Genomic DNA, 16,403 nt, shown 5'->3' with positions numbered 1-16,403 from the left:
TCACCTGTAGGAGGGTAGTGGGAGAGGGGCGTAAACATCCAGTGATTACCCACATGGTGTCGTTGAACTTGGCAGCATGTACAGTAGACCATATTTTTTGGACTACAAGATGTACAGGATTATAAATTACAGTCTCAATAAAAAGGTCTATTTTTGGACATTTCCATAACAAGAGCACAATGGGTCATAAATGTGCAACGACTTACAAAGCACATTACTGCACATTATTCTCCTGAACATAACTGATGATTAAATGAAAATTATTTACCGTATATTCCGCACTATAAGGCGCACCCAAAAGCCAGATTTTTTTTTTTTTTTTTTTATAAAGCTGACGGTGCGCCTCATAATCCGGTGCGCCTTATATATGGATCAGATCATGTGCTGACTGCATAAACTATAGTTTATGTCAAAAAATCCAGTTCAAACCGACCTGGCCCGAGGGTATTAAAGCCGACTAGGCCCAGCGCGATTCATTAACTTGATTTGCAGGCCCAACATGTTTTTTTTTGTGTTTTTTTGAGGACATAAGCGTGTGTGACTCCACACTCATGTTTCTCGTTTAAATTTCCCTGACTTTTGTTTATTTGTAACTTCATTGTTCTCCATACCAAAATAGCAGGTATATCATGCATGCCGAGGAAAAAACTAAAAAGACAGCGGTGCCAGGCCTTCACCCACGCTTGGCTCCCCACTCATACCATTGCATGTCTTTCGTTTGAATTTCCCTGACTTTCGTTTATTCATAACTTCTTTGTGCTCCATATCGAAATAGCGGGTCAAAAATATCATGCATGCCGAGGAAAAAATTAAAAAGACTGCTGAGCCACGCCTTCAACCGCGCTTGGCTCCTCACTCATACCGTTGCGTGTTTCTCGTTTAAATTTCCCTGACTTTCGTTTAGCCGTAACTTCTTTGTGCTCCATAACGAAATAGTGGGTTAATATCATGCATGCATGCATGCCGAGGAATAAATTAAAAAGATGGCGCCTTCACCCACGCTTGGCTCCTCACTCATACCGTTGCATGTTTTTCGTTTAAATTTCCCTGACTTTCGTTTATTCATAACTTCTTTGTGCTCCATATCAAAATAGCAGGTCAAAAATAAATCATGCATGCCGAGGAAAAAATTAAAAATACGGCTGCGCCACGCCTTCACCCGCGTTTGGCTCCTCACTCATACCATTGTATGTTTCCTGTTTAAATTTCCCTGACATTCGTTTATTTGTAAATTCTTTGTGCTCCATAACGAAATAGCTGGGCAAAAGTATGTAATGCATGCCGAGGAGAATTTCAAAAGGATTGTGGTGCCGCGCATTCACAAGTGCATGACTTGATCTGGATCTATTGTGTGCTCTGTGGCTCCTGTTTAGTAGTTAAATAGTAATTACCAATAACGCATTCTCTGTTTTATCTGTTTTTTTTTAATAGCAAATATTTCTTAGTATAATATTCATACAAGGGTTGTATTCTGTGAATAAAGTTTATATTCTATTAATAAAGTTTGATGACTTTCCTGATTTTAATACATTGCCTTTAGTGAAGCACCATCTAGTAGCGGCATAACGCAACTCTAGTGGATACATAATGCAACCCCAACCGGTACTATGGTTTCAACTCTGTGCGCCTTATAACCTGGTGCACCTTATAGTGCGGAAAATACGGTAATTTCTATCTTTCATTAGGACATTACTTTATTTGGCATAATCTTCTCTGGTACTCAAACGTACAAAATATGTTGCCTCGAAAGAAATACGATACATAAATATTCTCCAGAAACTGAACCTACCTTTGTCAGATATTGCTTGTAATGTTTACCACATAGTGTGGCTGTGCCACAAGTTATTGATTACACCATCAAACTCATTGCGCAGAGGTGGGCTGTTCATTGTCACTGACGTTTTGCTGACGAATCACCGAATGATGAAAACGATGGATTAAGAACGTTGAAATGGTCAACAACTGTCAATTGTCACTGATGGTAATGGTTTATCACTTCACCAAATTATATGTTGCCTACGTTAAAGAAATGTTTAACTTTAGCTTTATACTTAGGAGTATAAAAAGGAAACAGTCTAAATAGGCAGGAGGCACGCATACATACACTCACCCTGGAATAGCAGGCTGACTACTAGAGTGTTAGTATGCAGCCGCTACTATTAAGAGAGAAATTATCCTTAATTTTTGCACTGAGCAACACTTGCACCTCATTAGCCCCTTTAACACCACAGGAACTCTTCTGCTGTACCCTGGGAGCCGAGTTCCTCTTTCCGTTCACATCAAAAAAACATTCCGGGTCAAAGCGTCTACCAGGAACCTTCTAAGAGCCTGTTGCATAGAGAGAGAAAGTGTGGCTGATCGTGTGCGCGAGAGAGAGAGAGAGAGAGAGAGAGAGAGAGAGAGAGAGAGAGAGAGAGAGAGAGAGAGAGAGGAAGGAGGAGAATTTGGAGTTAAAAGGGGGCATGCGCAGAGAGTGATTGTCTGAGTAAAACGTGTTGACACGCACAAAGTCTGTTTAAGTGCTATGCTGTTCATGGTTGTATTAACAAAAATAAAAATGCCTTTTGAGACCGACGCTGCATCCCCGCTGCCATTTGTGCCGATTGCGAGCACCGCTTTGATCCGTCCTGCGAGGGCTTTTCACCCCAACGGGCAAATCCGGCCCTGGAAATGAGGTTTCCCCCGTATCCTGTGTCTACGGCCACCGTGTGAACAAGAACAGATAACAAGCCTAATTGCGACTAGGGTCTTCGGCTACATACCTGGGTAGCTCGAGGGGGGTGTGTTGTGCTAATTAACTAGCTGATTGGTTGGTTAAACTTGGGGGGTATGTTGTTCAAGCATCAGCAGCCGCCATTATGCTTCATTTTCACCGTAGCCAGTTTAATATTTTGAAATAATGGAAGGAGAGATCATTGATAGGTGGGTGGGTGCTCTGGAGCGGACTCTGAATATTTATAGGAAAGAGGACATCCAATGCCAATTTGCTACAACTAGGCGAAAAGCCGAGTCGCTGACAGCCACCATAAACTTTAAATAAGATATTTAAAAAACACTCGAACAGAACACCGACAAACAGATTTACGCCCCTGCGATCTGGATCAGAAACCTGTTAGAGTTGGTGGTCAGTCCGTGAATTCTTTTCATCGTTTTTTGTCGTGGGAGACGCGGAAGTGCCCGTCGAAGGTGCTTCTGTCGGCAACGTTGTCCCCTTTCTACTTCTCGTTGTTGAAGCAAACTAGCATTGGAAATCCCAGTCCCCCCCAAATACAAGTTTAGACACAGCTTAGTCACAGATGGAAGTGCTCACCAGCCTTTACCAAGCGCTTCCTGAGCATTCCAACATGCCCTCCACAAAGCAAACCCCCCCCAAAATCACATGGATCATGCAGCAAGTGCAGTGAGTTTCATGTCCGACTGAAGCAGACTGCTGGTGACCAGTCTGTCGCGTGCACTTCCCTATAAGCGCCGCATCTCAAAGCATATGCAGGAGGAACCTCTCAGTTACACAGAAGCGCCTTAGTTGTGCGTTTTCACGCAAGCTTTACACGATGCAAGCCCCGGAAAAGAGGATGGATCCATACCCGCTGATTGTTGTCAGTGCACATAGTCCTTTTCACCCTTTCACCTTTTCATGAACCCAACTACATACAGTACTTCACATACTCTTGCTCAGTGCATTCATTGTACAGACACTACGGTAAAAGCAATGTTTGGATTTAAGTATTAAGACATTTTTGTGTTATTTTGCTTTTTAAACATGATTTGAATTAGTGAAGCGTTCTGGGATGACTTTCCATTCAAGTCACCAATGTGCACATCAAAGTATCTCGCTTTGATTGAATGCAAGATAGAAGCTTTTTACTTATAGTGTATGTGACAGATGACACATGCTCAAATGATTTTTTTTTTCTGTAACATCATTTAAAATGAGTTTTCAAGTGGTTAAGAAAGTGGATGGTTGGATGGTCAATGATGCTCCCAAGGGGACGTGATTACTAATTGTAGTCTAGTCCCAACGGCACACTGTTTGAGGTCTGTGCTCCCTAGAGCACATGATTGCTTATTGCAGTTTAGCACCGAGAAGCACACAATAGCATTGATGTGTGTGATTATGGAAAATTTAATTTGCTTCGAGTTTACTACTAAGCCTATTTAGTTTGGATGATTGTATGAAGTGAAGGCCATGCTGTAAAGAGTTTGGTACTTTTATTTCTGAGGTTTTGGGTTTTTTTTATGACGGGGGGAGACAGTGATTCTTCAACAATTCAAATTTTCGGCATGAAAAAATGGCAGACCGACGATGACGTAAGTGGGAAGCGGGGCACCCTTGACTGATGATTGACAGACCGGTAAAAAAAAAAGTGAACTTGCTAAGGCATCAGACAAGTGACTCTTATAGGAAAGAAGCTGGCGGAGATATGAGAGCGTTCCCAGTTCACGCCTTGCATACTTTAAACCCTTTCACTACTGATTTTTTTTACCCCCCCCCAAAAAAAAAAAAAAAAATCCCATGGCATATATTACTCGTTTTAAATCTAAGATACATGGAAAATTGTTTCAAAAATTCCCATTTCCATATATTAAGATACACGCCCTGTTCTTTTTTGTCCCATCAGTATTTAATAATAATAATGTGCCAGAGAAGTGAAAACTCAATCACCAAATGTTTATAATACATAGTAATCATTGTAATACAGAGTAACACACATATATAGCACATATTATCAATATATTTCCGCAAAACTAGATGATTAATTCACAACACAGGCTACCTTGTTGACAGCGGGCCTAGCACTGGCTTGTTGTGTATGGAAACGTTCTGAAATGCCACTAGAATTTGTAGATAGGTGTGTCATGAACCACTGGGATGTCATTTCATCTTATTCCTACCATTCCTATACCGACTGCCATTTTTTCAAAAGCGCAGGAGTGAAAGGGTTCAATTTTCTATGCGCCTCCCCCCTTCTGTGCTCATGAAGGTTTCATGAAGGTATATCATATTATCATATTAGATGTTTTAAATGATTTCTGCTCAAGTCACTGACAATGTATGTTGAGCGTCACCAATTTGGATGATTTGTGCTGATGTAAGGACAAGGCAAGGCACACACCTGGCCTATATCGGCTCCCCAACTCCCCAATGGCCATGTTCCCCCTCTACATTACACTAAACTGATAGCTGGATGTCAACATTGTATCAGTTGCATAAATTGGTAAAAATGCTAAGCATCAACCCACATTTTCTTCACACAGAATGAATATTTCTGCTTTTGGGACTTACTTTGCATGGACATCATCTCTGTCCACTTGTACTTCTCCTTTCACTAAGATCTGACCTGTAATAAAAAAACAAACAAGCAATGAGTGCACTCGATGTAATGTATCGATGCATTAACTCTCAGTCTCTCATGTTTCCCAACAGATTTATAGGATTTTGACTGATATTTCAAGGCCCACAATAAGTTGTGTATTTTGTGGCATTACAAGCATCACGTTTGCGTCACGCAATATCATGCGATCTACCAATGCTACTGTTGCCAATGGCGTGCAATCGACCCAGAATAATTTTGCAGTCGATCTACTGAGCACCCCTGTTTCCTTTTACTGTTTACTTTTTTTTTAATTAGGTCTAATTGTCAGTGTTCAGTTTGGTAAAGAGTAAAAATTCTGAAGCAAACAATTCAGAACTGTGGCATTTTATTACTTCTACAAGAAGGAGTAAATACAAAATCAGTGATAAAAAAAAATGTTTGTACAACAACAGAAAAGAGTTTCAAAGGCCTCATCCAACAACATGTTGTTGTTTGTATTCAAGCTATAAATTTTTGCTCCAGGTTGTTTCAGACTGATAAATAGTCCTCATCTGATTTATAAAAAGGCCTTAAATGAGTTTTGCATTTATCAAATTACAGTAGGAGTATATTCATAATTTCAGATGTTTGGCCTTTTAAAGGGAGCTGTTCACAAAAAGCTGTGCAAAAGAATGGCTCTTTATGTGTGTTTTTTGTTTTTTTTTGCATATAAGTATTATAAAACATCTTTATAAATACTCGTTTTCCAGTATTCAAAGTTGAAGAGCCATTTTCAAGTCTCTTCCGATAGCGGTTATTGTAAACTGAATTACAAATGTGCTTTTGCATGTGGTATTGTCTCTGATTTGTTGTTTTTCCATGAGCGTAACAGTTTTTGTATCAAATTCGAGGCTGGGGCCAGAAACAGCAGGGTTTTTTTTTTTTTTTTAAAAACATCTCATAATCATGTATTACTATTAACAAATATATTTTAAAAAATCATGATGCTGAATATATATTCAGCAGAAGGTGCCTGAACAACATAGTACTACAATAAAGACAACGTAATACCTGGACAAACCATAAACAATCACAAAAAAAATTCATGCTGAGGAGGGCAAAAAAGATGAACTTGGACATATCTTTCTCATAAACATTTCTAGATTTTGGCCACAATGCGATTCAAACAGGGTGGCCTCACAGGTCAGAGGTCTCAAGTTCAAGTCTCACTTGCCCAGGCCTTCCTGTGTAAAGGTTGCATGTTCTCCATGTGCTCGCGTGGGTCTTCTCCTGGCACTTCAGTCTCCTCCCACATTTCAAAAACATGCATGGTAGGTATATTGGACACTCCAAATTGCCCTAAGGTGTTATTGTGAGTCTGAATAGTTAGTTGTCTCTGTGTGCTCTGTGATCGGCTGGCACCCAGCCCAGAGTGTCCCTCACCTACTGCCCGAGGACGACCCCAGTGAGGATGAGCGGCTAAAGAAATTGGATGGATGGATTGATGGATGGATGGATGGGATTCAATCCAATGTGCCTCAAAAGCCCAAGTTATTACAGATGAACTGTTTCCACCCTGTATGTTACTGTGACTAAATGACTTCCTGTCACACAGTAGTTTTTCAAAGTGTCTTCTACCCACACAGCAAACTCCTTCCTGGTAATGTATGGTGTGGCCTCCTGAGAAGACACTTTGAGTGGTGCAAATTGCTTTGCAGCTTCATTTATGCCTCTGCAAATCTGAGCCTCAACCTAATTAAACATGAACAGATGGGGGATTTAAAATGTCATGGAAATTTTGCTACCAATTGCTTGGTGGAGCATTTCCCTAGCTTGTGTTAAACCACTGGTCTCATGGGTCAACGATCAGAAGATTTATTGAAGACATTTGGGTTAAAGCAGGTCAGGTTAAAAAAAATCCACTGGCAAAACCTGACAGTACACAGAAACTGTACACCTCTGCTCTTTATGTCCTTCATGTATTCCCATCTGAGGTATACTTGACAAGGCACTTGAATTCCTGGATATAGCAAGGCAATGTTATTTATATGGCACATTTCATACACAAAGTAACTCAACGTGCCTCACTCAAACAAACGCAAAACATCAAAAAGCATTGATAAACACACCAAATAAAGATAATGGAAAAACAAAGAAACAACAACAAGTTAGCTTATTAAAATGACTAAAGCTTATTCAAAATTACAAAAAGCAGCCACTCACTTCTCTGGTCTTGCTGTGGTTACTGTTATGTACAGTAGATTAGCAACATTTGTTAAGATCGGCCAAGACATCCAGTCGTAAAACTCATCTCCAGTGTCACAAATGTTGACAGTAACATTGTCACGGTGGGGCCTGCCGGTTCGAGGAGGTGCGGGATGCGGGAAAGGCGGAACCAATAAAATGCAGGACAGACTGGGGTAGGCTCAAGTGGGGGTGATTTAATGACAAAAAAAAAAGGCTGGGTTGAAAGAAACGGAAAATACAAAGTACAAACAAAATCGCTAAACTGAAACTTACTGGGGGCAACAAGGAACGGGAGGCAGCACGGAAAGGATAGGATCAGGGCAGCGCGAGGCAAGACAGCGAGGGGAAGACATACAACAAGGACTAGGCAAATAAACAATGACCCGACAAGAAGCGGATGCAAACTGGGAACTTAAATAGACTACACACTTAACGAGAAGACACGACACAGCTGGGGGAGAGACGAAAGGCAGGGGAAGCTGATTGGATGACAAGAAGGCAGGTAAACAGGCAGGTGGACAAGATCAAACTAATGAGACACCGACAGCAAAAGGAGATGCAGGGGGAAAAAAAAACTTGAAACTAGAACTTAGGAACATGAACAAAACCCAAAGAAAACAACAACCCCAACCACACATGACAAACATTTGGAGTAAGTATTAAATGTCAACACAAAAACACAGTTTTCAGAATTAGTCTGAAACTATTATCTGTTATGGCAACATTGTACATTTTTGTCTAGGTTGTACAGCCTGAAGTGACAGTATTCAGATTTTTTTTTTTGCCCTAATCCAACCTGTATCTGATCTTTTAAAGGCAGTGTGAAAAACCAAATCAACATATCTGATTTTTTCGAATGGGACCCTGGCCACTAAGGTATGTGGTACTAAATCCGATACATATCCAATCTTTTGACATGTGACTTCAATTTGAACGACCAGGTCACATTCACCCAATTTGCACGTAACAAACATCATAACAAACGTGATAACAAACGTCATAATTCTGTGCTCAAAAGGGCGCAAGCAGCTTGCAAAAAAACAAAACAATAGCTGCTTATGCAAAGACAATTCAATGAAGGGACAGCATGGTGTATTTTGTCTATCTCTTTCTCTGTTGCACTTTACATTTTTTAATCAAATTTATTTATTGTTACTTTTTATCATTTTTTTATGGCATGTAAGACATTGTAAACGGCTATAGAAAATGGCTGGATGGAAGGATATTCTGTTGCGAGCGCCTAGGAGAGGAATAGAACATTGTATTCATTCAGTCATTCATTTAAAGTGCATTTATCCAAATATTGATGTGATTTAATGCTATTTTCAGATATTGATGTGAGCATTCATAGGGGTGCATGTGAATTTTCCATGTGATTGGTTGTCAATTTCTGACGTTGACAGATGGAGCGCTTTTTCATATTTAAGATGTTTCCTTGCTTAATGCGAGGTTACACTAAGGAGTGCTACACTTTTATACTATCTGAGTATTTCCCATACAAAATGGCCTTTTGATCATTGGTTCAATGGCAGTGAATGATTTTTATTTATTTATTCAATTATTTATTTTAATCACTGAAGTTCATTTTCAGAGATGACAGTATGTGTATTAGTTCATTTAAGTACATCAAAATGTGACCCGTGCAAAGAGATGCATTTTGCTTGACAGCACAGTTTGAGAGGCATTTCACCACTTGTACCTGCTTTGTGACTTAGGTGCAATATGTTTGCTCCATGTTTAAAGGTTCACAGTATGAAAAAGGTGGACAAAAGTGAATCCAGCCCAAAGTTTTAACCTCACATCTAAAGCCATATAAACCCCCTTCAATGTTGTTGAACAACAAACTATTCACAATTTTGGCCAGCTCTTTACAGTGCGCAATATAGCACAGTAATAACATATCAAAAGCAAAAGCATGGAAAAATCAGCATCATTATGTGCAGTAAAACCTCTTGGAACCCCCTGCAACCGCGAAGTGCCAGAGTTTTCTTGTTTGCTGGGTGCACAACAGGGTTTTGATTATAGTGTTCGTGCTTGAGCAAACTCTCAAAGTAATTGCACTAGTCAGCTTTAAAACTCGAGTGTGAGCACAGTCTAAATACTGATAGCTGTGAAAGTAAGTGTAAACTGTTTCTGTGTCAGTTTGCGGATTGAATGGTGATCTTTTCTGAGTGTAGCCTGTGAACTTGAGGGGGGCACCAGTAGGCACAAGCAGCAAAAGCTACGCAATAAATTCTATTTCAATTCAAGTACACAATCCTTTTTTGTTTTTATCCATAACTTTACAAATTATGAATACAAGCTTTACACACCAGCAATACACTCCATAGCTGTTCATTTCTTGAATAGAAAGGATGCACGATGCATCTTTCATCTTAGCAAACTTGTCCAAAACACATTTATCAAAGGCCAAACAGCCATGACTGAGTTCATTTTCAATGGAGAGCATAAAGTCACTAGTGCTTTGAATTTTTGGTGGCCCATTGTGCTTCTTGTAAATGTCTTGATCCTTTTTAGTATTGAAAAGTATTTTTCTGGCTCAATTGTTGTCATTTGAGTTTTGATGATAATTTTGAGCATTGACACAGTTTCAGATCCTGCATCCTGTAGGTTGCAACCCTAACCCTAACTGCAGCAGAGACAGCGTGTTGCCAGTATGCAACTCTTGAGTGACAGAACAGCAGATTTTGGTTGCACATTCAAATTTAGCACATGGATATGATTTGCTGAACTTACCACTAGCTGTGTTGCTCTAAGGTGATGACTTTTGCAAAATCTCTGCTCCACTTGAGTGAAGCATGGTATCACAAGCTTTCTCCATAACAGCAGCAGTTTGTTTACCTACGCGTCCTCGGCACTGCCTCTTTCTCTAGAAAGATGTCATCCACTTTTCTTAGTCATGTCGATCTTTGAATCCCATTGTAGTCCATGTAGTGTCAAGCAATTTTCTATTCACACATGCAGTTAGCCACATTCCTGTTGAGCCATTCAGAGTTGAAGGTGCTGATTTTGTTCTTTCTTGCTTGGACAAAGTTAAAATCCACCAGCTAAATGTATAATTTCTAATTTTTGCCCAAGCAGCAAAGTGCTAAATTTAGTCTTTAATAAAGTATCTATATCCTTGATATTAATAAGTTGCTTTTATTGTCCTTTAGGTTGCAATGCAAACTGAGCTAGCTTGCTGCCGCTGTACGGCAAAACTGAACAAGCTTGTTTGTTCTTGAGTCTGATGTATGTCACTCCAATATAATAATTGACTGATTTCAGCCTTAGGACTACATTGACCAGTCCCCATGGCCGTCTACCAAGAGTGGTTGTCATTTAAACAAACGCACAATTTGAAATTGTGTTTGGGTTTCGGAAAAGCCTTTGGATTATGCAAAATGTTTACAACGGAATTGCCTTGGTAACATAATTGGTAGTCATAATCATTGTTATTATTATTCAAGATAAAATATTATTTATAGATTATTACTCTATAAAGAGAAGGCAATTATTTTGAGCCTGCATAGTGCTCCACCAGTGTGCACTAGTGGGGCCAAGCCTAGGAGCCAAGTGCAGTGACACCACTGATAGTTAATAAGATAAGAAGTATAGAATATTGCTGAATGGGAAGAAAAAAAAAAACTTCCTAAGTGGAAGTGCTATTATATTTTGAAGGTAGTCAAAAGTACATTCATACTCTATGTGCAAGTTAGAGTATGCTTCTTTAAGGGGAAAAATCAAATCTGTGAGCTTAATGTTCAATGTTCATATTTTGTTTGTCATAAATTTACTGAGAAATACCTTTTCTTTTTCAATTGGGCTACAGTTTTTCCACATATCATTTCGGTACTATTAAATGACAATGCATCTTGTTCTACCTTTTTTTTCATTTTTGTTTCATCTTACTTTATACTGTAAAAGCAATACAGTTTATAGTTAGCTTAAAAATAGCAGTGGTCTACATGTTATTTTTAAGGAAAAAGGCACGCTCCTTACAAATCAAAGCTTAATAAATGTTAAAAAAAAAACTCCCTTTGTTATCGTGTTGCAAAGACGACCCACATAGAGTAATATGATTCTTTGCACTTCTATAAATTGAAGCAGAAATAATTTTTAATTACCGTAATTTGTAATACGGTAACACGTGATGGATACAAGTCTGTGAGCGCTCACAAGCCATGAAGCTCCGCGTCTTGCTACTTTATTTCAATTTAGTGGAGTGAGCTTCATGAATATGAAGAGTCAAACTAAAAGTAAAACCTATATAAGCATTAGCCATTACTAAACAAAAAATGCTACACAAACAGCTATTGCGATGCTAAACAAGCATGGTCGCATAATAAGCATATGCTAATTTGATCTTTGGCAAGAGTATGATGCATATAAAAGGTGTTTAAAGCTACCAAGTTTCAACACCATGTGGCAACAACGATGTCCAAAAGACATAAAAACACACTTAAAGTGATTGCTTTCGAAGAGTCCAGAATAAGAGTCACCTGAATGAGCACAACTTACATGCTATCCTGAACACACAGCGACTTCCTGACTGCACCTCCAAAATAAAGCTGACAACGGATGCTGCCTGCATAAACAAATATGTGTGTTTGTAAACTCAATAATGCCATACCTAGCGCAAAATATCAGTATTCTTACATCTCCAAAACAGTATATTTTGAGGTTTTTTGCTGTAATTTGATTTATTTGAGGAGTTGTGAGAAGGCTTATTTTTATACAGTATGAATAAAGTTTGACTGACTTACTGTAGCTGATTATTTTCAATACATTCTCTTTAGTGCAGCTCCATCAAGTAGATGCATAATGCAACTCCATCTAGTAGATGCATAGTGCCACCCCAGCCACTACTGTATTTTCTATTCTATGTGCACTTTATTATCCAGCGCGCCTTACATATCATATTTTTTAAAAAAAATAGACCATTCATTGAAGTGGTGCGTTATAGTGCGGAAAATACGGTAATTGAATTGAAGTGTTTTGAATTGAAAATCGTTGCTAATCTAAAATTGATTCTGAATCGAATCGGAGACCCCAAAATCGGAATTGAATCGAATCTTAAGGCAGCCAAAGATTCCCACCCCTATTTAATACAGTAAGTTAAGATTTAAGTAAATATGTGTTCTGCAGTAGTTTGACATCTGAGGAGTGCCCGTGGCAAGCGCATTTTAAGATAACTCGTCTATCTGGCATTCAAAGAACCTTCACGGCGCGTCTCTTCACAATAAGTATAGCTTTTTTTTTCTTTATTAATCAAAAAAAAAAAAAAAATCCATGATGCACCAAGGGTGCGATAGAGGAGGTGCAGGGATCACTGTAATATAAAGCGTGAACACCATATATGGTTGGAGACACTTGTCACCATATTCAATATTTGCATTTGATAGATTGAAAGTGGTTGATTAACAAGAACATATTCAATAAAGAATTGATACGACGCCTTTGTCAAGGACCATCGACCCATCAATTTTCTACACCATTTATTTTGCTCAGGGGAACTGGAGATGAGCACATTCGACTTGAGACAAATAGGCTGACTACACCCTGAACGACGTCGTCACTCAATCACAGGGCACATACAGAGACAACCTTTTACACTAACTTTCACACAGTATTCAGATTGATGAACCATGACACCTTCTGTGAAGATCCAGTCAACCTCGAAATTGTAACGATTGCTGGGGCAGAACAAATGTTGTAGCGTGTGCGCATCCCTGCTTTTGGCCACACGGCAGAGACCAAATCCTGGGTTTCACTGTCTTTATGGGGATCTCTCGCACTTGGGACCATTTTGGTGGACCCCAAGAGTTAAGCTGGTATTGCTGCTGGCTCTTCTAAAAACCACATCATCCTTCTCACTATGTATGTAATATCATCAGATATTACAGAAGAGGTGCCAAATAAGCAAAGATCAAGCACAAACATATGATCTGTACAACTAAATAATTTCCAAAACATTATTTCAGGTGCAGTCCACGCGGCCCGGTACCAGTTGATCCACGGACCGGTACCGATCCGCCAACTGGTGGTTGGGGAACCTTGTGAAAACGTAACAAATATATTGTCATGTGATTGGATCGGATGAATAAAGCAATACTGGCTCTGTCAGTTTTAACTTTCAAAAGGCACAAAAGACAAACTTCCATTATATAAAAAATTCCCATAACATGCAAATTAAATGAATGAGGCAATATTATTCAAGGCACCATCAGTATATTTTCTGAGGGAAATTGCAAAATTTTTCTTGAGGGAGATAAATATTTGCATTTTTAAAATCGGTCATTCGATTAAAATATTGTATATATATTATATATATTAATATATTATTAAAATATTGTAAAACATCATTAAAAATTAAATTGATTGTTATTTGTTAATATCTGGGGGGAACACAGTCCATATAAGCAACTGACAGAATCATCTATGGCCATATGATGTCCCCACTACAATAGGAAAAATCTGTTTGTGTGCGTGCGTGTGTGTGGATCTTGCCAGTATTGATCTAAAATCTATCAATGTACTGGACAAATGTGCTGCTGTAAATCTGTAAGACTCATGAATCATTTTGATGTGTGCAGAGAGGAAGGGAGTCAATGCACAGCTTCAGTGTGAATGAACAGATTGACAGCCTATTCAATAGCAACAACAGTAATAATGACAATAATAATGACTTTGTTATACTTCTTTGTTGGCCTAAAACACATGCATTGTGCTCACATAAGTTGTTCTGACTTTCGTGTTCATCCTTTCATTGTTGTTTTCAATACCATTTGTTTTTATTGGGCCACTGGAAAGAAAGTAGCAAGTATGGCATGTTCCCCGCTCATCCTGTGTTCTCCTCCCGTAAGGAGGGGGTGGGGTCACCGGCAGCACACCTGTGGCCTCTTGCCATCTCGGTTATTCCTTCGCCAAGCTCCTTTGCAGTCTAGTTAAGTTCCCAGCTTTCCGGTTCTGCGCGTCCTCCTGTTTCGGATGATTTTTGGTTGGTACTTTTCTAGCCTGGGTTTTTATGCTCTCACGATTTTTTGCGGTACTTTGTTTCAGTCACTCTCCTATGAACCCCTTTCCCTCCTGTTCCCTTTTGGACTCTTGATACAGACACATTTGTCTTGCTTTATTTTTCACCTTGTGATTTCTTTTGTACTTTGTGCTTTTTGACCAGTTTTGTTCCACGCGTGGTGTGTGCCTTTTGGTAATAAACTGACTTTGATTGTGTGTCTGGTTGGCGTCTTTACTCGCTCGCAGTAATTTGTGACAAATCCCAAGGAGAACATGCAAATTCACTGGAGGGCATAGCATAACTATGGCATATCTCTATAATGTTGGTCAATTCTAGTATTGGGCTGATAACTGTCGATAGTTAATTTTAAATTGATTTTTCAAAATATGTGTATACGTGTAATGGTTTTGTGTTAAATGTCTGTTATTATAACAAAAGCTGTATTATATATTTTGTTAAAAAAAAACTGTTGTATAACCTAGAAAAATGGCTACCAAGAAAAGCGATACCGTGACATTTTTGCTCAAGGTTATCATACCGTCAGATTCTGATATCGCCCCATGACTAGTTCACTCGAAGATGATTTTTTTTTTCTTTTCAATGCATTTTTCTCGCGTACTTGGAGGATTACATCGAGTACTATTGTGTACAAAACAACAGTGTAGAGCAGTAAATTTCAAAGTGTAGGTTGATGCAGGTTCATTCCACTGCAGGGGTGCCAAATTCATTTTTGTCATGGGCCACATCATAGTTATGGTTTTTCTCAGATGTCTGTAACTTCAACTCACCATAATGTTTCATAAAAAAAAAAAAAATCAAGTGGATGATTACGCACATTGTTAACAAATGAAATGTTTGCCTGCTGATGATCAGGCTGACAGACATAAGAAACTGAATGGTAAATGGCCCACTTAATATAAAAAGTAAATTAACTGTGAGACATTTAAGATTACATTTAATTTGCAACAGTAATGACCAAAAATTGACAATATGCAAACTTTACTAAATCTGTTTTACATTATTACTAAATTACAATTATGAAATATATTTACAGTAATCTTTCTTATTGTGGTGGCCAGTTCATGATGTTTCTACAAATTATAATGTGGAATTTTTTTCAGCTTTCCTTTGCTTCAATTGTTTTTGAGTTTCTGTTTCAGACTTAGGACTATTGGGAATTTTAAGTGTTGGTGGTTGTCTCATGAACGTGTCTGTGATTTCAACACATTTGAGACAGGTGATTGAGAAACCTGCCTATTTTACAAGGAGGCAGTTATATCTCAGTTTTCAACATGCACACACACAGCACTATGCTTTCTTGCACAGTGCACAGCTCCGGGCGGTCTTGGTAAATTGGTAATCTAAATGCAGTGTGTTAAATTGTCCAAGCAACATGTTTGATGTGATCGGGATACCCAAGTGTAATTCATTGTATACAGTAATGTACTGATGTTACTGGGAGTTGTTTTTTTTTTTTTTTTTCTTGGTGGTCCTAGACTGAGTGTTTGTCAACTATCTTGTTATTAACTTCTCATTATACTGAAAATGTATACATCAATCTTTCATCAGTTCAATCTTTTTTGTTTTTGTTTTTTTGGTTAATCGTCTTGGGACCTGTCACACTTAGATGGGCACTAACTTTTCATCCGCTATTCTATTAGCCATGACGAAATAATCAAAGCGCTCCGTGTATGAGCTCCATTGCTATGCGCTCTATCAAAGCGAACGATAGAGCCAACAACTCCAACCATTTCAAGACACAAACTACGGGTAGCATTACAGCTCAAAATATACCACAATTATCACCCAACGTGGGCTGACTTTGAAAATGTCCTAACTTCATCAAATATAAATATATACAGTGG

General features: G+C 38.8%; 1 protein-coding gene across 3 annotated transcripts in view; it reads right to left on the bottom strand.

Annotated features, from left to right (window-relative positions):
• LOC148410179 (junction plakoglobin a-like) overlaps positions 1-16,403 on the bottom strand; it is a 140,005-nt gene that overhangs the window by 55,543 nt on the left and 68,059 nt on the right. For 2 of the 3 annotated variants that reach the window (XM_088437950.1, XM_088437952.1), the window contains exon 2: positions 5,285-5,339. In XM_088437950.1, coding sequence (XP_088294076.1) covers positions 5,285-5,300 — 16 coding nt within the window. In that variant the 5' untranslated portion in view covers positions 5,301-5,339. Of the gene's footprint in view, positions 1-5,284; positions 5,340-10,277; positions 10,298-16,403 lie in introns of those variants that run through there. The other variant, XM_088437951.1, reaches the window with a different exon arrangement.

The sequence above is a fragment of the Hippichthys cyanospilos genome, chromosome 16 (genome assembly GCF_059441005.1).
Source record: "Hippichthys cyanospilos isolate Australia breed blue-spotted pipefish chromosome 16, RoL_Hcya_1.0, whole genome shotgun sequence".
NCBI lineage: Eukaryota > Metazoa > Chordata > Actinopteri > Syngnathiformes > Syngnathidae > Hippichthys > Hippichthys cyanospilos.
The sequence above is the reverse complement of the archived record's forward strand: the minus strand, read 5'-3'. Positions and strand labels throughout refer to the sequence as shown.